We start from the raw sequence: 22,910 nt of genomic DNA on the forward strand, positions 1-22,910 counted from the left end.
TACGGAATTGATGGTAGGAATTTGAAAAAGTATTTCACATTTTCTACAACGAAAAACTTAAAAAAAATAACTTATAAATTAAAAAATGATTATATATTTATTTTATATATAAATAATATATTATTCATGGATGTTACAAATCTAGTCATGTCTTTTGAAGAGAAACCACTTGTATTAAAATAAAAAGAGAAACAAAGTAAATAAAATAGATAAACAAAGGAAACAAAAAAAAAATACTTGGAAATACTTTAAAGACTTTTAGATATGGACCGAAGCATAAAACAGATTGAATTCTTACGGTAATTGCAACGTTTAAGACTATGGAACTTAAAGTTACTTTAAAATCCAGACCATCTTTTTAACATAAATCAGTTTTTGGCCTTAATAATCTTTCAATTAATATTTATATAGAAAAAAATTTAATTGTGGCGGGTATTATATTAAAAATATTGTAAATAATATACATAAAAACAGCTGCTGATTTACACAAAAAAGGAATGTTTTTGTTATGTTAAAATAAAATTATATTTGTTAATGCTTAAAAAATAGTTATTTGTTCTATAAGGACTTGAATAATCAGAATATATAAATTAACTAAAGGTGAAAAATCAATACAAGTGCCACAGATTGCTTTCGGTAAAATCAATGTTCTCATCATTATGGAGCCGAGTTATTCGAGTATTTTCATATAAATGAAAACAGAAATTGTGGGCAAAAAGAGATGCAAATGTAGCCCCTTTGGCCTCTCGGCTTAATTTCAATTATCATATCCCTTATTGAATACAATAAATCAATAGAAGGCAATATATAACACTTGTATTGAACTAAAAAAATAACAGTTCTTCAGTGCCTATGATTATGAGTAGAAAATGTGGGTAATTCGAAAACACAAACAAACAAAAAACTAAACAGTCAATATAGTTTCTTTTATATCTAGTTTTATAAATATAATTCTATATGATTTTTTCAAATATATATATTTATTATCTTTTATTTAGTTTGTAGTTGTTGTTTTTGTTTTCATTAACTAGTCAATGTGAGGGGTTCAGTTCTTACATAAGAATTAGTTTTCATACATTTCATTCAGTTCTACCGAATTCTAAACTATATACTATATATATATATATATATATATATTTATGTGAATGTATATAAGCATAATATTTTTGTGTGTGTTTTAAACTAAATTTTCTACATTAATTATATAGCTTTCTTTTTTTTATAAAAATAATGACACTTTTCTTAAAAAAATGGAACGTTGTTTTGATTTTAAATTATAAAAATAGCTTATATTAGTGAATTAAGGGAACAGAATAAAGCTGATATGAGAAATACAGACTCTTTGTAGAAAAAATAAAAACAAAAACAATTTAAAAAAGAATATAATCGACAAGGCCGATAATATGATACCCTACACCACTATTCTAGCTTTGTATCTAAATAAAAGAGAAATATGTCGATTGAAGGCATTCGAGGGGATAATGAAATTTGATCTGGTAAAAGTTTAAATTATAATATATTTTTTACTGTGTATGATTTATTGCAAAGAGTTGAAATAAATTTTAAAAAGATAAGAAATAAATCATTCCATACCGTGTTTGATTTATAAAAAGTGATCTAACCTATACCCCATGAGAAGGTAAATTTTTTGAATAGTGTAGTTGTGGTGTAGAGTATAAAAGGACTAGCAAAGATTAAATATTTATATATGTATTCTACTCTTTGAATATAGAATTTGTTTTTGTAGGTTATGTATATATATACTTCTTATTAGGCATCATCATGATTTCCAAAAAATTTCCCTAAATGTGTAGTATGTATGAATGTGTTTTTTTTTTTGTTTTAGCTGCAAACAGTTAATAATGCAATAAATATACATTTCTATATTTCATGCTATAACTAGGATATATACTATATGCTGATGGCTCTGAATGGCCCTATTTTTTATTATTAATATAATTTTGTTGTTTGTTCTCCAATAATAACACTAATTTATATTCTCCTCAATTCATACACTCTTTCCCTCAATCTATTTTCCTAACGTGTAAAGGCACTAAGAAAATGTGCGCCACCCATATCGAATTGCTGCTCATAACTTTCATCAGCAGATGAGGAGGCATTTTGTGCATTAACGGCAGCCGCTGCGGCTGCCAGTGTGGCAACTGCTGCCAAACTATTATTTGCAGCCAATGCCGAGGATGCTGTTGCTGTTGTCGCCGCTGTGGCCTTTAAATGTTCCATATCGATCAGGGGTGGCTTATCACCAGGCTTCCAGCGCCTATGTATACCCATGGATTTTAATTTTTGACACACCGAGGAGGGTGAAATGGCATAACCTTTTTCGGCCAGACGGGCCGATACCTTCCAATATTGTATGTTGCTATCCTCTTTGATAAGTTCCAGGATTTCTCGTGTAATTTCTTTGTCGCGAATTTCACGTTCAGCTGCCTTAAGACGACGTCTCGGGTTTGAAGATTTGTGTTCGTGTTGTTGCTGCTGCTGTTGTTGTTGAAGTTGTAATTGTTGCTGCTGCTGTTGTTCTTCGAGCTGTTGTTGCTGTAAACGTTTTTGTTTTTGCTGTTCCAATTGTTGTTGCTGCTGTTGTAATTGTTGTTGCCTTTGTAATAGCTGCTGTATTTGTTGCTGTTGTTGTAAATGTTGTTGCTGTAACTTTTGTTGATGTTCCAATTGTTGTTGTACCAACAGGGCTTGCTGTTGCCGTTCAGCATCTGTTTCACGTTGATTGGTTTCATTAGGTTCACTCATCGCTGCTGGCATCATACTACTACTACTGGCAACATCTTCTTCCGCCCTGCCGGAGGACATCGATGTCATACGCATATCACGACGATTTCGATATGATAGTGGCACACCTTTAATAATGGCATCTCTCAGTTTCCAAGCTGTCATTTGTGAGACATTCAATGCTTTTGCAATTTCCATGGTTGAGGCATTCTGGGCCACCAACATTTTGGCCATGGCATATTTTTCATCATCAATGAAAACATTCGGTTTGCGTGGTTTCTTTTTGGGATTGTTCGTTGTGGCATCGTTTGATGGGCTGCAAAAGAAAGTGAAAGAAAACTATTATTAGAATTCCAGACGGAAGAAAGAAAATACAAAAGTGATGACGAAATAGAACTCGATCTTGAATGCCCTTATCTGTAAATATCAGAACATCAAGATAAATTAATATTAAACATTTCACAGTATGTGAAACAATATGAAACAATTCCTACAATGACTAACCACAATATAAATATACCCCACATAGGCGATGATGGCACCTGGACAACATATTGTGCAGTTCTGGAGACAGGAAATTAATTTAAAGTCTAATGTTAATGTTAACTCTACTAGTTCCGAACAAAATATATATGTTAGTCTAGACTTCTCTAATATTTTCCACAACTAAGAGTGTCAAGGCCAGATAATCATTGTACAAAAATCGAATCCCAAAACAACTCTAATAAAGGATTGCAATCGGATTAACAATCGATAAATGAAAACGATCCGACAAAAGGACGTTCAAATATAACGTATAGCCGCTAGCGATTCAAAACAAGAGAAAATGTTCTAGAAGACTGGATATAAACCAGGAAAATGCATTACCCGGTTGTCATTATGAGAACTGCATCAAATTAATGTCCGAATTTTATTTCTGTATTGGATTTTGAAATTGAGGACATTTAATGTATGAGAAATTGCCTAATATGGTATGGACTTGATTATCAAGTCTCACATTCCTTCTTGATCTCATGGATGGTTCATGTGATATTACTGACTTTGAAATGTTCCGTTGTTTTAAATCCGGGTCCAGAATATATATAATCTATATCTATAAATTTAACTGGTGGCAGGTTGGCCCACTAGATCAACGTATACCACCTCTGTCAATTCTGTGACAATTGAAGCATATGTGTATTATGTTAAAACTTACGATTCATTATTATTCTGCATTGATGCTATTGGCCGTATGGATAAATTAACCGGTAATTGGTTTCTAAAAAAGAAAAAATCATAATCATTTAAAGAAGCTTAATCATTAAATTTCCGAACTTACATGGCTGCAGCTACTGCTGGTGTCAACTGTGATATTAGCGACATTTTACTGCTACTTGATCCTGCAACTAAGGGATCGGGTATGTTATTTAGGGAATTAGTTTTTAAATATTTCTGTTGTTGTTGCTGTTGACTATTAACACCACATTTGTTCATATCAGTCTCTTGTTGTTGCTGTTGTTGAAGATAATGATGAGTATCTTCAGTCATTTCACTATCCTGTCTACTCTCAGTACCATCATCATCCTCATCATCATCGGATTTTCTCTGCTGCGCAGAATGATGACGATGCGGAACAGTGTATTCTTTATTGGGATTTAATTCCATAAGTCTTTGTTGTTGTACTACAGATATTGTGTTATGAAATTTTTGTTCTATGGCCTTCTGTTGTTGCTGAGTTAAATTTTGTTCCGTTGCTGCTGCAGTTGTGGCTCTTTGGATGACCGATGTAGCCACTGCTGCCGCTTGCCTCAATGCCTGTGTATGTTGGTCGAGTTGTTGATTTTCATGTAACATTTGTAAATGATGTTGCTGTTGTAAATCTTGGTCTTCACCATTGGGCAGTTCATTATGATCACCACTACCACCATCGCCTTCCATTTCATCTTCAGTATCGGGATTTTCACATTTAATGTGCTCAGTGAATGGATGATGATTCAAAAAGTTATCAGACTTATGTGCGAAATTCTCTACGGCATCCGTTGTTGCAGCATTGGCAGCTGATTCATTTACATTTACATCATAACCATTGTTATCACCACCCTCATCACCTTCTTCACCTTCGGGTGGATCTATGACACGTTCGTGTAGACTGACACCGTTGACCAGACTTTTACGCAAACGCCAGGCAAAGGTGCGCGAGATATTCAATTCATTGGCTATAACCGTTGTTGTGGCTTCGCGTAATATCAACTGTTTGGCCAGGGCGATTTTGCGTGCGTCCAACTTGATGCGAGTACGTCCTTTACGTTTGTTATTGGCCATCATCAACCTGAAAGAAGGGAAGCAAATGAAATTAGTGAATGGAAGTGAAAGATATACAACTTTAAATATATAAGTTGAATTCGAATTAGCTTTTAAGATTTTGGTAGTGCTAACGCTTTTGTACAAAATATAATTGTATTTTAGACTTAGTATTAACATGGGAATTCGAATAGATGTTATGATCAGATTATGGATTTAATTTGCAATAATAATAATTCAAAATAATGATCTGTATAGTACTAAATACTGTTTTGAAATTAAATATTGAAAAACGTAAAATTCTGCAGAGAGTATATGCAACTCTCTGTTCCGGTTCCAGTCAATATGGATTTGAGATTCTCACTCACTAGTGATTATATGTGACAGATAGAATTATCGATATATAAAGAAAAATCTAAGATGTGAGCAGACACAAACATTTATTGAAATTAAAGTATTTTTCAACTGTAGAATCTAGAAATCAAGATGGCGACCGAACTGTTTAAAATGCTCCAGATTGGGAAATGTCGCTAATTCATAAATCTTTTGTTAGTAGCTAAGCTAGATGTTAGGCCATCGACGAATGAATGAAACTCAATTACAGAATATACGTAATATATATCTGGCCATGACCTTGCCCAATCTCAAGTCACACAATTTAATCTCTGGTCTTCCAAATGAGATGACGAAAACAACTAAGTGAAGATCATTATGAAATAGAAGCCATAGACATCTAGTTTTAGATCTAACGTATTCATCAGAGGTGTACATCCTGTTCGGGCGGTCACCCAACCTTTAACTTTGCCAAACACAATGGTTGTCATATCAAAGAAGTTTTCCTTATATACATGGGATTACTACTCCCAGTTATTCCTAATTGAACTCAATCTTATATACAGCCGCTAAAGCTAAGGTGGGCTTTCCAAATAACTAAAATGGGTCGGGACTCTTATATGAGAGGTATGGCAAAACATGAAGGATTATTATTCTATGTGATAACGATGTACTGCATTGCGGATAGGAAAATTACAAGTTGCTAAATTGTTTTAACCTCAAACATTGATCATGATTTCCTGTCACATTGTAATTGGTCGGACGTGTACATTTGCATGTCTGGGAAATCCTCCTCGGATTTTAATAAGGTAAAAAATGTCTCTGCTTCTCATCTCAAAATCTGTTTATATGAATTTTTTGTTCCATTGGTTTAAAAGCCCATACAAACTTTTTGGGAAGTCATTTCAATTTGTACATTAAAACAAATTCAAATGACGCCTAAAAGTATGCTACACTATTTCCTCACTTAACAATGAGTCACTATGAAACCAGAAAATAAACTTACTTCCGGTTATGCAAATATAAGGCATTCTCAGGTTTACGCATTCCAATGCGACGTGGAAAGTTATTGTACTGAACAATATTCTGCTTGAATAGCTGCTGTAGGGGCCTGAAAAAAATTAAACAATCGCATTAGGAAAAGTCAGAAAAAATATAAAGGTATTACTACTTACATTTTTGCTGTCTTTGATGGACAGCCTGTGCGTTTGTGCCAGCCCAAATGATGGCCAGTGGGAAAGAGGACATTACAATCGGAACATTGCATTGGGCGACTGTAAAAAGAGAAAAATATGACTGGGTTACAAAAAAATTATTAGAGTGTTTATGAGGGGAGCTGATGGAGAAAATACCACTATTTTATTATTTATTTTTCTATTTATTTCGAATTAATAAATAATCGAAATTTTTCACTTACGTTTGATTACGTCGCTTTTTAACACAACGTCCGCGACGTATATGCTTTTCCAGGAATCTCTTATAGAAATAGGTCTTCTTACAATTCGTACACTCATACACCGGTCCCGCTGTGCCATGGACACTTTGCATGTGAGCCTTGAGGACTTGACGCATTTCGAATATTTGATAACAATGAGGACACTGATAACCACGCATAGCAACCGTAGAATTACCCTCTCCGGATGCTTCCTGCCCCACACCACTACCACCATTACTACCCCCCGCCTCCTCACTGGGTGTTATCAATTCAATTTCAGGTATTAACGGTAAATGTTCTTCATCATCTTGATCATCGGAATCTGTGGCGCTGCCATTACCACCGACCTCTGCATCACTACCGCCACCACCACCTGCTGCAGACTGGTGATGACTTTGCATTCCATTAAATTTACTCAAATGTTGTTGCATATATTCGTGCATCAGGCGTATGGAATTAAAATCGAATGTCGGCTGTTTTTGGCCATTATTGTTGAGAGCGGCTTTCATCATGGCATTTTCATGATGATCATCGTCGTCATCTTCTTCATCCTCTTCCTCATCGTGAGTTTGATTGTCTGGGACTTGATAACCGATATCATTTCTATGTTGGCCATTGATTTGTCTGTGATGTGGTTGTTGTTCTTGTTTATAGCTACGTTCACTATTGTCTTCGTCATCTTCATTAACGGTCCGATGATTTCGACCATTGGTTAGAATTTCTTCTTCAGCTTCCGATTCATGATTGTCTTGCAGGTGATGTTTACTGTCATCATTTTTACTCAGAAGTAATTGCTGCCGAAAGAAATTATCCGCATCCTCACATTTCTTTTTGAAGAGGCAGGCGGATATGGTGTTTTTGGCACATGTAACACAAACTTGTTGTGGCAGGGTATCACCGCGTTCGATCTGAAATGAGAAACAAAAACAAATATTTTTTTGTTTTGATAAACATTTATTAAAAATAATTAAAAAATCAAATAAATTTTAAAAAATCTACAGCGACTTTAATTTCAGAATTCCTTTATTCTCTAAAATTTCTCCTATCTCAGTACAAGGTTCCATCAAATCTGTAGATTTTTTGCTTTTTAAATCTTTGAAACTTTACAAATTCAAAGGCCCCAACTAAATTGGTCGTCGATAGTTATCAGGTGCTCTCAAGATGCACAACAACTTTTTAGTCAAAGAAAACGATACGTAAACCCTTTAAAATCGATTGGTCTTTGCTCATGCGAAAATTCAATAATTATCCTCATTAGCAAACTTGTTACTATCTCTTATTACTCAGAAGTTGGAAGACGATCCCTTGACATGTTCAAACAAAACAACAAATTAAAACATCGTTAAAGAATAGGGTGGTACACACACATTCGCTCTAGTGTAGTTCCAAAGGACGCGAATCGTTAAGTGGAGTCTTTTTTGAAGTAGGGAAATAAATTGCAAATTTTATGCTAGATGGTTTTTCTATAAAAGAATCCGGAGACCAATTTACATCAACTTCAGTCTAAAAATATCATCAGCATGTAAAATGTGGTCTATACCAAAAATACCATGGTGGTTAGCAGCACCAGATTCAAGAATCTCGATATACACAAGGCCACCTGGATTTTTCCGAGAAACCAAATTGATCATGTTGTGATAGACGGAAGGCATTCATTCAGTGTTTTAGACATTCAATCGATCCGAGGAGCGAATATCGGTTGGACCATTACATTGTGGCTGCCAAGATTCGCACTCGTCTTAATGTAGCAGCAAAGGTCTAACACAGCACGCAAACGTCGAAACGCTGCAAGCACAACAGCAGAAGCCTACTCCAATCAACTTAGCCACATGCTAGTCGAAAGCACTCCTTGTTCCGATAATAATATAGAAGTAAAAACACTGTGTATAGGGCAACCCTGCAAACATTATTAACCCGCAATGCGAGAGATAATTATCGGGAGAAACGATAAAAAAACAGGGAAGACTAGAGCAAGAGAACATCGAGAGTCAGAATAAAGTCCATAAATTTTTCCAACGAGAAAACACCAACCCAAAGCTTTTGGAGCAGTCACATCTTCCTGCAGGGATGAAGAAGGAAACCTGGTGACAGATACAGACAGCGTGTTGAGGATCTGGAACGAGCATTGTGCAAAGCTTCTGCTACCAAATAGTAACGGTGAAGAAGACACCCCAGAACCAATAAGAGATGACGGTATAGATTATATATACCACCTAGCCAAGATGAGGTCAGAATAGCAATTAATCGGCAGAAGAATAATAAAGCAGCACGTGCCGAAGGATTACCAGCCAAACTATTCAAGACCGGTGGCCGACACAATTTGGGTAGATGAATGCATGTCCAATGATTGAAACCTCAGCATCCTGTGACACGTGCACAAAAAAAGGAAACAAGACGATATGTGTAAACAATAGAGTATTTAGTCTCCTTCCCATCGCATATAAAGTGCTATCCAGCGGTCTGTGTGAGCGCCTAAAACCAATGGTCAATGATATTATTGGATTTTTTCAGTGCGGCTTCAGGTCTGGCAAATCCACTATAGACCAGATTTTCACACTGCGCCAAATCCTGGAATAGACCCACACAGGGTGTGGCACAATTGGCACAAGGTCAGCAGTTAAAGTCTGAAAGGAGCTCTCGGATTTAAACAACATCCTGCAGTTAAAGGTGAACAGAAATGACACTCCGCACACCAAACAACACGTGTTACTCGCCTACGCCGACGACATCTACATTTGCGAGCGGTAACACCCACCTTTGAACGAATTGAGAAAGTAGGTCCGACAGTAAATGCCGAGAAGATCAAGCTGATGGTATCAACGAGCAAGATCTCCAGTAGACTGGGACCAACTGTGGAACTTGAAAACTACAGCTTCCAGGTAGTGAATGGCTTTATATGCTTCGGTACCTCCATAAACAAAACTAGTGTTGGCCAACAGATGCTACTATGGTCTGAGTAACCAATTCAAAAACAATGCCATTACTAGCTGATACCAACCGTGCTGGTGTATGGATCTGAAGCATGGGTACTTGCGCAAGCAAAGATCTCCGAAAGATCTATATGCCGATCTGCGTCGACGGTGAATATCACCGTCGAATGAACCATGAGCTGTACCATCTATTCTCGGACATCGACAACGAGCTGCAGCGACTACGGTGGCTAGGTCATGTTTTGAGAATGGATGAGGATGCCCCAGCTCAAAAGGCTTATAATAGCGAGTCAACTCATAGTTTACGCAGAAGGGGAAAGATCAAGTGGAAGACAACATTTCGAAACATGACCTTTTAAATTGGAAGAGCTGCGCACAAGACCGACGAGGCTGGAAATTTTTTTTAAGCTCGGCTTATGGAACAATTATTTTTTTAAAGGAAACGTCAGTTGACCCCAGTCAGCACTGCATAGGCCTGAAGTATGTATAGATGTCCTCGTATGTCGCAAAATTAATTTATATGAAACATTTTTTTAGGAGAAGTTCTTTTAAATTATGGTAATCTGAAATTCCCACTATTAACAATTTATCGTGAACTGATATTTCCAATAATGTAATGTTTGTGATATTTTTTAAACTAACAAATAGCATGACTGAATTTTTCTTCGATTCTGTTGTATATATTTCCAAACTGGCAACCATATTTTCATGCTATTAAAATATGATTAACGGTAATAGACCGTTATGTTTTCTTTTCGTTGTTTTCTGAACGTAATTGAATATTCACGAAATTACGAGAAACTAGAAAAAAAATATGGTAAACATTCATAGAATAGTTAACTAATATTTTGTGTCAATATTTGTATAACAAAAAGCTTTTTAACTATTCTACTACAGCAGCAACAACAACAAGAAAACATACACAAATATACACGCACACATGTATGTATACATATAGTATGACCATTATGTGGATATTTGTTTCAATGAAAAACTCAAACATTTTTAGTTCGTCGTTAAAATGAAAGTCCGCTAACATAAAAAATAGAAAATTTTGGGACAGAAAGGCTACATAATGTCACTTCCAGGACCTGCAAGAATGTAGACATTTTTACAATTGTCCATTATGACATCGAAAAAAATTTTAAAAATTAGTAGATTCTTGCATTCCCGAATAATGTTTCAGAGTATAAGCTTAAAATATTATCTGTTTAAATCATTTATCGCAATCAGGAAAGTACAGACCCTTTAAATTTTTCAGAAGTCGGATTCAGATTTTCGTATGTTAAATTGTTGAGAGAGAAAGGGAAACCAAACTTTTCCCCACTTCCTTGATCTCCTATAAACTATAGGAGGTGATGCAAATGTGGTATACCCATTTGTTTTTAGATAGCCAAATTTTTATTTTTTATCCGATTAAATTGAAATTTTGCACTTAACATGCTACATGTGTTGTCTTTCCATGTATAAATTTGAAAATAATATTTTTCTATCAATTTAAGAGATATTTGAGAAAATATTTGAAACTCCATTAAAATTGATTTTAAAAAAGTGCAGGTAATGTGGTATACCACATGATGTTAATGTGGTATAGTATAATTTTCACTTCCAATTGATATCTTATATAATTTATTGTTTTTAATGAATGCGAATTAGCTCGAGATTTATGTCTGTTAAGATTTTTAACGGATACTTTGAGTGGAACTTAAATTTTTATTATATAATAATGTCTACACATGGAAATATTTAATTTTTGTATGGGGAAATTGTTAAAACTCATAGCCTTTGTTTTTCATCCTTGTGATTCATGGTAGACTCTCGTAGAGTACAAATGTTTCACAATGTTTTTTCATGCAGAATCAAGGTATACCACATTACCTACACTTGTGTTTACTGAAGAAATGTCTAGTTTTTTTTTCAAATTGGTGATTATGTGGTGCAATCGCGCATATTATTTGATTTTTAGTTCATACTGATTATTTTAATGCTTTAGTAATAACGATTAAAGTACATCCGTAAAACAAAAAATTATTTTTAAACTTCAACCGAAAAAAAGTCAATTTCATGAAAAATTTTATTTTTGGTACTGATTCTCAACGTGATTTAAATAAATTAAACAGGTCATTGCTATCTTATTTTTTTGAGAACAGCAAACTATAGAACATGTTTTAGTTATTCTAAAATTTTCAGTTTACAAAAAAAGTGACTATACCACATTACCAACCAATACCACATTTGCATCACTTCCACTATGTTGCATTTGTAAAAAAATTTCCATTCCAAAAAATATATATTTAGAATATTTTCCAATCGCATTGGGTAGCTAATTATGTCACAATTAGCTAAAAAAAATATTATGTGTAATCATTTCTTTTAATCATTGAACTGCGATTTAAAAACTTGGTCTTTAGCATAGAACTTATCAATCAAAACCATCCGATTGTGTTTTCTTAGTTTTGCTTTTCAATATTTTGGTTGTTGTTGTTTTTTCGGAATGGTACGTGACATTACTGCTAATTGACATCATTGACGCTTATAATGACTTGCTATCATAATTTGGTTTTGAAATATAATACGTGATATTATTTAGTAAAACTTATGAGAGACTATGGTGGCACTTTGGTGTGATATGAAAGAGAGAAGTAACATAAAAAACAAATATATGTTTTTTTGGGCAGTATTAAAAAAATCATTCAATACTTCTAAATACAGATCTATGGTGACTAATACAACACAGTATGTAAATTATTGTTAAAGAGACAAAAAATAAGAAAACAAAAGATTATTACTTCACGAGTTTTAGCTGTGATTTTTTTACGAAAAAAGTTTTCAAATAGACAAATTTCCGGGAATAAGTTGTTGCTATATTGTCGGCTTTCTATGGAAACCAATTTCAGATCTAAATCCCGAGCATATGCAAAATTCATGACACTTGGATTTTACCCCGATCCTGAGGGTTGAGGGAAGAATTGGTAATAATTGTCAGTCACTAAGATTTGAAAAGATCTTAGGATATTTTAAGTATTTAAAATTTGGTGGGTCCATTACAAGTGAGTTTTTCAGTAGAAGCTCTCAAAGTATGGAAGTTTCATATATCTTACATTTTTGCTTATAACTTTGGTTTGGATTGCCCGATGATAACCAAATTACATTTTTGCTTATTTAACCAAAATTTCAGAGAATATAAATTAAGGACCGTGTTATCTAAAAACGTAAAGAACTTTAAAACATGCTAAGTCGACTTAGTATACTATTGTTCGGAGACGTCGATATGTTGACAGTATGTGCGACGTCCACAAAACAAAAATTATGATTCCTAAAACGATCAAAGATGGTGGATCACTTGTGATGGTTTGAACGTTTTTGAAGCTTGACTAAAAATTCCGTGCGAAAAATGCAAAAACTAGTCGATTCAAGCAGAGTTACACACCAAAAGTTGGACAACAAAGTTTTAACGTCCACGAAAGTAATGTATTTTATCTCATTATAGTTTTCATTGCAGCTGCTATTTTTTTACCGACCTCAATTCTAGAATAAATCCCTTTTAACACAAAATTTCCAAAATACAAAACTTTTTGTTATTATTACAATAAAGATAGCAATTGGTAAAGTTTTAACTATAATATGGCCAGATTTAAAAAAAAAAAGAAAATGGCTTTCTTCAGTGGTAATATTTCAATACATGAAGCTGCTATTAATTTGATCGCAGCTGTATATGGGCTATGTCAAAAAAGAACCGATAATGAAACATTTCTTAACGGAAGGTTTTTGCCCCTTAAGAAGTCGAAACGCCAAATTACAGCCAATACAATTGGAAAATGCAGCAAGGTTCTTCAAAATATCTAAAATCAAATGGGACTATTTTATGGAAGCTATGCCAAAGAAGGACTTATATACTATGTAACATATATTCTATATATGCTAGAAAATTTTATACACCCTTAAAAGCCGAATTGATAAATTAACAGGCACCAAGATATTAACCGGTTAAACGCAACTTCGAACAGAAATGTGTAACAATCAGTCCATTAGTATATCAATATTATATCGATTCATATATACGATATATGACGATCGGCATTGACAAAAGATTGTGGTCAAACTGGTAACTTCATTTGTATTTTTGTCTTTCCAGAAATTTTAAAGCTTCTATTGGAAATATTGTTATGACCATTAAATAGCCTTATATGGGGGCTATGTAAAAATTTGTTTGTTATAACGAATGAGTAAAATAGTCGACTTTTTACACTGACCATCGCATATAACGAAAGTTTTCCAAATTTATATACTGGGTGTAACGAATGGGTCTGACAATATATCATTCGTTATACCGGGCGTCGGCTGTATATATTTCATTTCTAACGCCCTTCTCTGACCATACAATATATGGGCGCCATACTCATAACAGATCTAATCAAAAAAATACCGCTATTCAAAAATTTCGTGAGTTACGAAATTTGGATACACTCCACCATAGCTATACTCATCGTTACTTCAAATGAAAATATAGGGAACATACCAAAAAAGTATACCTATACCATTCCATTGAAAAGCTCAAGAACCCTACAATATTGAAAATTTGGGGTACCGTTATTCCAGAAAAAATGAACTGATATTTATAATTTTTAGTGGAGAGATTTGCTACCTAAACGCGCTCAAGAACCACTAAGGCTGAGAAGATGCCCGGAAAAAGAACTTCAGAGTTCAGTCAATTGAGAAGGTTTTGCACACAGGTTTTTACTACTGCTACGGCGTGGTACGTTCAATATAGAATACTACTTTGAAGTTAATAGCAAAGCTATTCGCCAGAAACGCACAGAATTTTAGAAACCCCAAACATGGATTTCGTCCCATGATAAAAGCTCACACCAGCTCACAAAACAATGCCTGAAGTCGGAACACTAAAATCAAATAGTTACCACCTTTGGAAACTTTTTAGTGGATTCTATATATTTTAATAAAAACACCAACCTACCTCAGGACAACATATTATTCAGAAATGATTTGGTTTTTTTTTTTTTTTTTGAAGAAACACTTAAAACCGTAGTGGTCCATTTGTCGGAACACAAAACGATGTATTTGTTATATTTTATTTTTTTATGAATAAAATTTATATTTTTATTGCTTTTCAATAGATTTAATAAATATAAAACTTTTTAAATTTTTTTATATATTTTATTAAAATTTAGTAATATTTTATTAGCATCAACCGTTTAACATAATAAATATTTTATAAATAAAAAAAGTCGTCTAGTGAAAATTCAATCTGATCCCAACTCGCAACTGAAAATTCCATTGGATTACATTTTGGCTGATAATCGATTGCGCTGATCGGAAAAATGTATTGCATAAGACTACCTGAGCAAAAATCATAAAAAGGAAGAATATTCCAATGATGGATATGTATATGGAATTCGTTGTTGATTTTTTAACTGTGTGTGGTTTTGTAAAAAATCCCAAATTCATAAAAATATTTTTTCATATCCCATTTTGTTAATTTTAATGAATACCAGTCAATAACACTACGATTTTTGGTGTACCACTGAACTCGATTTTTAGTGTTCCGGAATTTTGGAACATTAAGATGTTCCAGTGTTCCGGTAAGTGGAACTTTTCTTTAATTACAAAAAACAACAACAAAACAATAACAAATTTTTTTTTGTAAATTATTTTTCTTCTCTTCGGTAAATCTTTTTTATATATGTGCAAAGTTCCGGAACAAACCTAAAAATATTTTTAGTGTTTGTGTACCGGTACAGAACACTATGGAACGGTACCATAATGTTTATTTTCGAACGCTGGTGTAGATGTGGTCTGTTTAAATAAAGAGAACCCGCATGTGTGCTGGAGACATTCTATACTTCAATAAGAATGCCAATACAAACATATTTATATATCCGAACGATCAGTAATACGTTGGGCGCCAAACTCATTTGGTTATTGCTCTGAGGATATTTTATTCAGTAATATTCATGTTTGTTATTAAGGAGAATGTGGTGTACAATATGGTACTTTAGTGGCGATATACTAAATGTACGATAAAATTCGGGTCGATTTTTTGAAAGCCTTTTTTGGAATAATGATAAAATGTTATCTTTGGGTACTACCTCTATGTATAAACCTGCGAAGTTTGAATGGAGGTAATGATAAAACGTGATACGATATTGACAATTTATATTTATAAAAACAACAATTATTATTCATTTAGTTTCAAAAGAGTTTGTAAACCCTTAAAATAATACATACTAGATACAAATAAAAATCTTAACCTAAATTTTTTCAACGAACCCCCACACAAAATTTCGAAATAAATTCAATCACATTTTTTACGAAACTTTAAAATAGGAAAAACAAATAACAAGCACAATTAAAAAATAAAATATTTATTTATACAATAAATAGCAAAAAAAAAAAAAAAAATACGAAGTAAATTCATATGACCAAATATGGCTGACAAACGGGCACCTAATTGAAATTTCCATTAAAAATAATAAATAAAATAAAGAAGAAGTGTAAAATTTCAAACTAAAAATGTAAATTATTCTTCACGAAAAAACACCACAACGACAAAATAAGAAATAGGGAGTGGTCTCTTCTTGGCTTCAAATAAGATATACACAAACAATCATAAAAATCGAACCATTCCAGCCAGCCCGTCAGTCAATGTACAAATAAAAATATGAAACTATTCACAATTCAAATTCTATAAAAAGAAAAAAAAAACAACAAAAATAAATAAATAAATATCCAATTGTCCCAAGAAACAAAAACAACAACGACAAGAGCTCTCTGTATATTTAAGAAAATAAAAATAAAAAAAAAAAACAATAAAAAGTCCAAGTATAGGGTAAGACTAATAAACAACTACCACAACCACGCACACTATGCACACTCACACACATACACACTAACACAAAAACAAATAAGGAACAAATAAAATTGTAAAGAGTAAAACAAAAATTATTAATTTAAAAAATAAATAATAATTTTTTTTAAGCAATGGAGGAAGCAGTGGGGGAAAACGAGAATAAACAAATAAACCAAGAAATCCATAAACCATCTATGAAAGAAACAATGATGGCTGGAGAGGAGAGGGACTGAGAACATAACCTTAAAAATGTAACCACGAATGGAATAATACATAAACTATTCAACTAAATTTTTCCATTAAGGTTTTTATTAAGAAATAAAAATCCCTGTCATGTGTGTGTGTGTGTTGGTGTGAACGCAAGTCAGGGATGGATGGTATGAGTTTATAAATGTAATGAAATGTAAGTTTGCGAACTTTTTTATATCGAATTATTTATTCGATCCATACTTTCAGTTCTCAAATATACATTCTTATAGTTCGTACAAATATAAATACTAATTAACGATGCTAACCCCAACAAAAGTAAATTTTTACGCAAACGTCAAAAATAATAGAGAAGGGCCTAAAAATGCGAGGATTTTTTATAGGATATTTTTAAGTGTCTGCATAAGTGTTGTTGTTTTTTAAGAATATTTTTAAGTCTTACATAAGGCGTGGATTTTTAAAAGAATATTTTAAAGGGCCCAGCATAAGGCGTGGATTTTTAAAAGAATATTTTTAAGGGCCCTGCATAAGGCGTGGTTTTTTAAAAGAATATTTTTAAGGGCACAGCATAAGGCGTGGAATTTTAAAAGAATATTTTAAGGCCCTATGTAAGACGTGCATAAGGCCTGGATTTTTAAAAGAATATTTTAAGGCCCTATGTAAGACGTGCATAAGGCCTGGATTTTTAAAAGAATATTTTAAGGCCCTATGTAAGACGTGCATAAGGCCTGGATTTTTAAAAGAATATTTTAAGGCCCTATGTAAGACGTGCATAAGGCCTGGATTTTTAAAAGAATATTTTTAAGGGCACAGCATAAGGCGTGGACTTTTAAAAGAATATTTTTAAGGGCACAGCATAAGGCGTGGACTTTTAAAAGAATATTTTTAAGGGCACAGCATAAGGCGTGGACTTTTAAAAGAATATTTTTAAGAGCCTATGTAAGGCGTAAATTTTTTAAAGAATGTTTTTAATAGCCTATGTAAGGCTTGAATTTTTTAAAGACTATTTTTAAGGACCCTGCATAAGGATTTTTAAAAGAATATTTTAAAGGACTACATAAGACGAGCATTAAAAAAAAATTTAAGGGACTGCATAAGGCGAGAATTGTTTAAAAAATATTTTAAAGGTCCTATGTAAGGCGTGAAATTTTAAATACTATTTTAAGGGCCTACAAGAACTTCATAAGGCGAGAATTTTTTAAAATTTTATTTTTAAGGACCTACAAGGCCTTCATAGGTCGAGAATTTTTTAAAGATTTTTTTTAAGCGCCTACAAGGCCTTCGTAGGGCGAACATGGATTTTTAAGGTCTTCATAGGGCGAGGAGTTTTTAAAGAGTATTTTAAAGGCCTTTATAAAGCTATATGGAAAACCCTCAAGTGATGAAGTGATTATTCTATAAAAATATTTTTTCTATTTATGGGAGTTTTCTTGGGTCTTTAAAAAAATGTCTATTGAGGTCTAACATCCCTACATTCCTAAAAATCTTTTAGGGATGTGTACTTATGTAGAACATCTATTGACAATTAACAATTAATGTGTGCCTCTTCTGCATATTGTAATAATTATTCCTCATTAGGTACCTTAAAGATCTCCACTACCCTTCATTTGTTTTCCGGGAGGTGTTTTTTACTACATCATCGAAATTACAGACACCTAATGATTGATAAGTTCGACTCGAACCAAAATACTTAGAAATAGTGCAACAGGAACTTTAAACGGGCGATATCAAAAATATTCTGTGGTTAAATTTTTATTCTGCATGAACACGGTATGTCAAGTTACAGACAATTCGTTTGAAAAATGAGCCGAGGACCATTTTTCACAGTGCCCAATGACATCAAAATGCAGAACATGTGGAGGCTCCATGGACCTACATTGACTATTTACTATATATATATATATATATGTTTTGCGCTATTCAAGAACATAGATCGAATAGCAATACGTTGGGCGCCAAATTCATTATTTGGGGTTATGTCAAAAAAATTCCAAGATTTTGAGTAATGATTTTTTTGTTCTTTCGAATGAAGAATATGTTTGTAAAATATATATATTCTTTCTATTTCGAGTCCTTGTGTGTGTTTTCATCCTTATTTTCTTGGCGCAAAGTAAATACCACAAGACGAGATCAAATATCCTTATGGTGGATATACGCTGCACCTTATGATTCAATGAGGGGCTTCTATGAAATATACAAAAAAACTCTATATAAAATTCTTCATGAGGGCCTTTTATAAATAAATGACCCATTGGATTGCTTGCATATATGACATATATCTTGAAAGTTTCATACATATCCAAACAACTAAATTTACTAAAACTACCTTGTCACAATAGTTGTGTATCTTCCCATCTCTGATAACAACTGCAAATAAATTACACAATTTCCGGAGAGACAATGCGAGAGAGAGATGGGAAGAGATGTTGGAAAATCTACGATATGTTCGTGTAATTCTTTCTTACACGTATAAAGAAGCCGATTAAGAAAACTGTGTATCTTAGACCGCAAAAACATGCACATGAACATGGCGAATGAATGGAAATACACACATACTATGTATGTACATATGTATGTATTTATGTACTTCCTCGTTTTTATTGCGGTAAAATTTAATTAAAATATTCAATTTATATTATTAAATAAAACACAGACGCACACACAGCCGCTGTTATGTTTGTGCACAATGGTGCACTGCTTTTCTCACAGATATACACACACATACATACATGCCAAGATTACACACATCCGCTGTGAAGACAAATTTTAATTGGTGAAGTGATTTTTTTAGAAATGAAATTCTTTTTCAAAAATTCAATCGATACCAATTAAGTGGACTTTTTGGGGGGGAACGTCTTGTGTTATTTCTCATATTTCTTCTCATATCTTTTGATCGAAATCAGATACAGCCACAAATGTACAATTTTGGAAAGCGTAATATTTAAGCTATAATTAGGGCCTTGATTGGTGAGAGTCTGTAATGGACCCTTTTTCGACTTTTGAAGGGTTTTTTAATCAGAGTTTAAAAAACAGAATTTACGTGCCAAATACCAAGGTAATCAGGATGAGCTTCCTCTTAACAAAAATTTCAACAAATTAGATTTTTTATCATACATATTAGGGAATGTCCGTCCGCATTTCTTAGTATCGATGTTTTGACATAGCCTCCATAATAAAATACAGTGAGCGGAGCAGTATGAAAATTACTACCACGAAAATCTTACTTTCTGCGCTTCTATATTCTAAGCCTGGGCAATATTTTGGGATATTTGCATCCACTTGACCGATTCTAGTCAACAGCTTCACTTTCTAATCCTGATATATAACTTTATGTAAAATTTCAAAAATGAGCGCGATGTTTTCGATCTTTCATCCCGTGTAAAATATGTTATTTTTTGCATATAATAATGGCCTCTAGAGCAAAAATAGAAAATTTAACAAAAATGATTTTTTCGGTTCATTGCACCCTCTAAATATCATCTCAACATCACTGAAAATTATAGGCGTCATCCTTGGCCATAACAGGAAGTTTATGTAAAATCAAAAAATGTATAAATATACTATCAACTTATCGGGTCCACGTCCTTTAGGAGTAAATATATACACCTTCGAATACAATTTTTGTAATACTTCACACAAAAGCCTGGGTTCGTTTGACCCGCAAAATATTGAGCGATCTTCATCAAAACAGTCATGCTCATTCTTTGGCCAGATTCCCTTCCTGATCCTAAATCAACCAGAAAAACAGACAAAAATAAAGTTGTTGGTCCACTTCATCTCCAAAATATTGACGGATCATTACCAAAAACAATAGGGGTCTTCTTTGGTCAGAACTCATCCTACCTTCGTGACGATTGGTACATAACTGTGGACTGTATTGTGTTTACAAATTATAATGGACAGACGGACGGACGAACCCATATGCCTAGATCGACTGAGATATGACGATCGGTATACTTAAAGTTGGGGCTGGGACCAATATTTCGCGGCGTTGAAAACTCTTGGGGCTGCACAAAACTATAATACCCTGTTAACATGGTTGTGTAGGGTATACAAATCACAACACGGATTTCAGATAAAGTCAAACAATCCGAATTATAGAATTCATTGCGTGAAATGCAGTACGAATGGCCGGATAATCCGGATTAGCGAAGTTTTATTGTATTGACGTTAGTTACGATGCAGTATCCTCCATTATTTGGCATTTTAGGGATTTATATCATTTTTTTAAATTTATCTACTTTATACTTAGATCAACTTTGGTAATTGTGGCTTTTATTGGGTGTCAAATCTTCCTACCGAAAATATACTTTAAAAGTTCTAAGTTATTTTCTATAAGGTGGACATTGGTCCGGCCGAACGCAATGATCCTGTTAATTTTTTAATAAGTTTATATGTGAAAATTATTTTTGTTAATATTTTTATCGATACATCATGTACATATCAATATTTATTGGTAGTTAATTATTTTTTTCATTTAAAAAATATATTTATATCCATTTCATACCACTGTGCAAAATGAATCTGTAATAAATTAATAATTGATCTGATTCACATTTCGTGAGAAGTTCGGTCCTCATTTTCACAACCAACCAACGAACGAACAAACAAATAAACAAGCAAACACAAACTCGCTCTCACATGACAAAATGGAAATAAGATAAAAACAATAATGCATGCATTCATTCCGCAACAACAACAAAACCATGGGTTTCATCGACGTCTTCGGAATACATTTTCTGAACTCTATTCAACAAAAAAGTTCAAAAACAAAAGAAAATAAACAACCTAGGCAAACATAGACCGAACTCACACATACACACATCACGTTATACAATTAAAATATAACGATTATTATTGTTGTTGTTTTTGTTTTTCGGTAAATACACACCTATTCTCCAAAAGTGCATTATCATGAGATAATGGATTTAAGAATTTCCTACTTAATTCATACACCAAACACACGTACACACACACACATTCACAGTCATTCCAAAATTAATGTTTTAACTACATCTCTCGCCTATGATGGTTGGTATATTTTTAGCAGGTATTGTATGAATGTGTGTATGTCTGATTGTGTTGCAAGTACGTGGTATGAAAAACCAGCAGAGTATTTACCACCATCTATCTCTCCTTGCAACAAGCAAGTCAACAACCAACCAGTTTTGTTTTTGTCTACTCACAACCGAACAAACCCCTTGTCCCATTCAAACCAAACAAAAACAGCGGCTGACAAACTTACAAACAAACAAGAACCTTTTCTTCATATTATGCTGGCGAATGAAACAAACACACAGCGAAGAGCAAATTGCAAAGTCATATTTCATAGAGCACAAAAAACAACAACAAAACGAAACAAAAATTCAGATACGACTAAAGAATTACAACAAACCAAGAAAAACATCAACGAAAGAAACAGACTCACACACACACATACACCAACCGATTTTAATTCACTTACAAAACAAAATTCTAAGTTTAGCAAAATGATTGGAAGCAAGAATTAACAGCAACAAGACGAGCGAGCAACAACGACTTGTGTCGTCGTCGACGCCGAAGTCGCTGTCTTCGTCACCATCGTGCAAATGAAATTACAACCGCTGTCGATTGAACAGCCAACCTTAACAGAGCTAACCATTGGAACCCCTTCTTGTACACACCAACCGAACGACCAACCAACAACAGCGTTCATTGAACGTTCGTTGTCGCTGTCGCTGTCGCTGCCTTCGTTATCGTTCGTCAAATAAACTATAAATGTTTGCTTTTATATGTTGGTTGAATTTTATGAAGAAACCCATCACAACAGCAACAAAAACAATACACTAACAAATATGAAATAAAATAAAAAAGAGCCAAAAACAAAAGTTATGAAAAGAAAAATAGTACACAATTAACAGTCGCAGGCAAAATTGAGTGAATGTAAAATTAACGAGGATTTAGACTATTTCTATAAGGCTCGCAATATTAAAGCCCAAAGTATTGGTCCGTGGCTCCATATGTTCAACCAAATTGGCGTTTATTTTATATTTTGTGTTCTGATTGGGTAGTGAAAATGGCTGGAATTTAGTGGATTTTTCATTGAGGAGAGAAAATCTCCTTACCAAAAATT

At 33.4% G+C, this 22,910-nt stretch overlaps 1 protein-coding gene across 1 annotated transcript in view; it reads right to left on the bottom strand.

Moving 5' to 3' along the window:
* Nucleotides 1-2,021: 2,021 nt before the first annotated feature.
* LOC133336815 (uncharacterized) overlaps nt 2,022-22,910 on the bottom strand; it is a 36,546-nt gene continuing 15,657 nt past the window's right edge. The window contains exons 2-8 of the mRNA XM_061545094.1: nt 7,560-7,701; nt 6,776-7,436; nt 6,534-6,632; nt 6,365-6,469; nt 4,064-5,053; nt 3,941-4,003; nt 2,022-3,061 (exon numbers count right to left, since the gene is read on the bottom strand). Of these exons, the coding sequence (XP_061401078.1) occupies nt 2,038-3,061; nt 3,941-4,003; nt 4,064-5,053; nt 6,365-6,469; nt 6,534-6,632; nt 6,776-7,436; nt 7,560-7,701 (3,084 nt within the window). The 3' untranslated portion in view covers nt 2,022-2,037. The remainder of the gene's footprint in view (nt 3,062-3,940; nt 4,004-4,063; nt 5,054-6,364; nt 6,470-6,533; nt 6,633-6,775; nt 7,437-7,559; nt 7,702-22,910) is intronic.

The sequence above is a fragment of the Musca vetustissima genome, unplaced genomic scaffold (genome assembly GCF_032173495.1).
Source record: "Musca vetustissima isolate MV318-11 ecotype Yass unplaced genomic scaffold, APGP_CSIRO_Mvet_v1 utg6369, whole genome shotgun sequence".
Classification (NCBI taxonomy): domain Eukaryota; kingdom Metazoa; phylum Arthropoda; class Insecta; order Diptera; family Muscidae; genus Musca; species Musca vetustissima.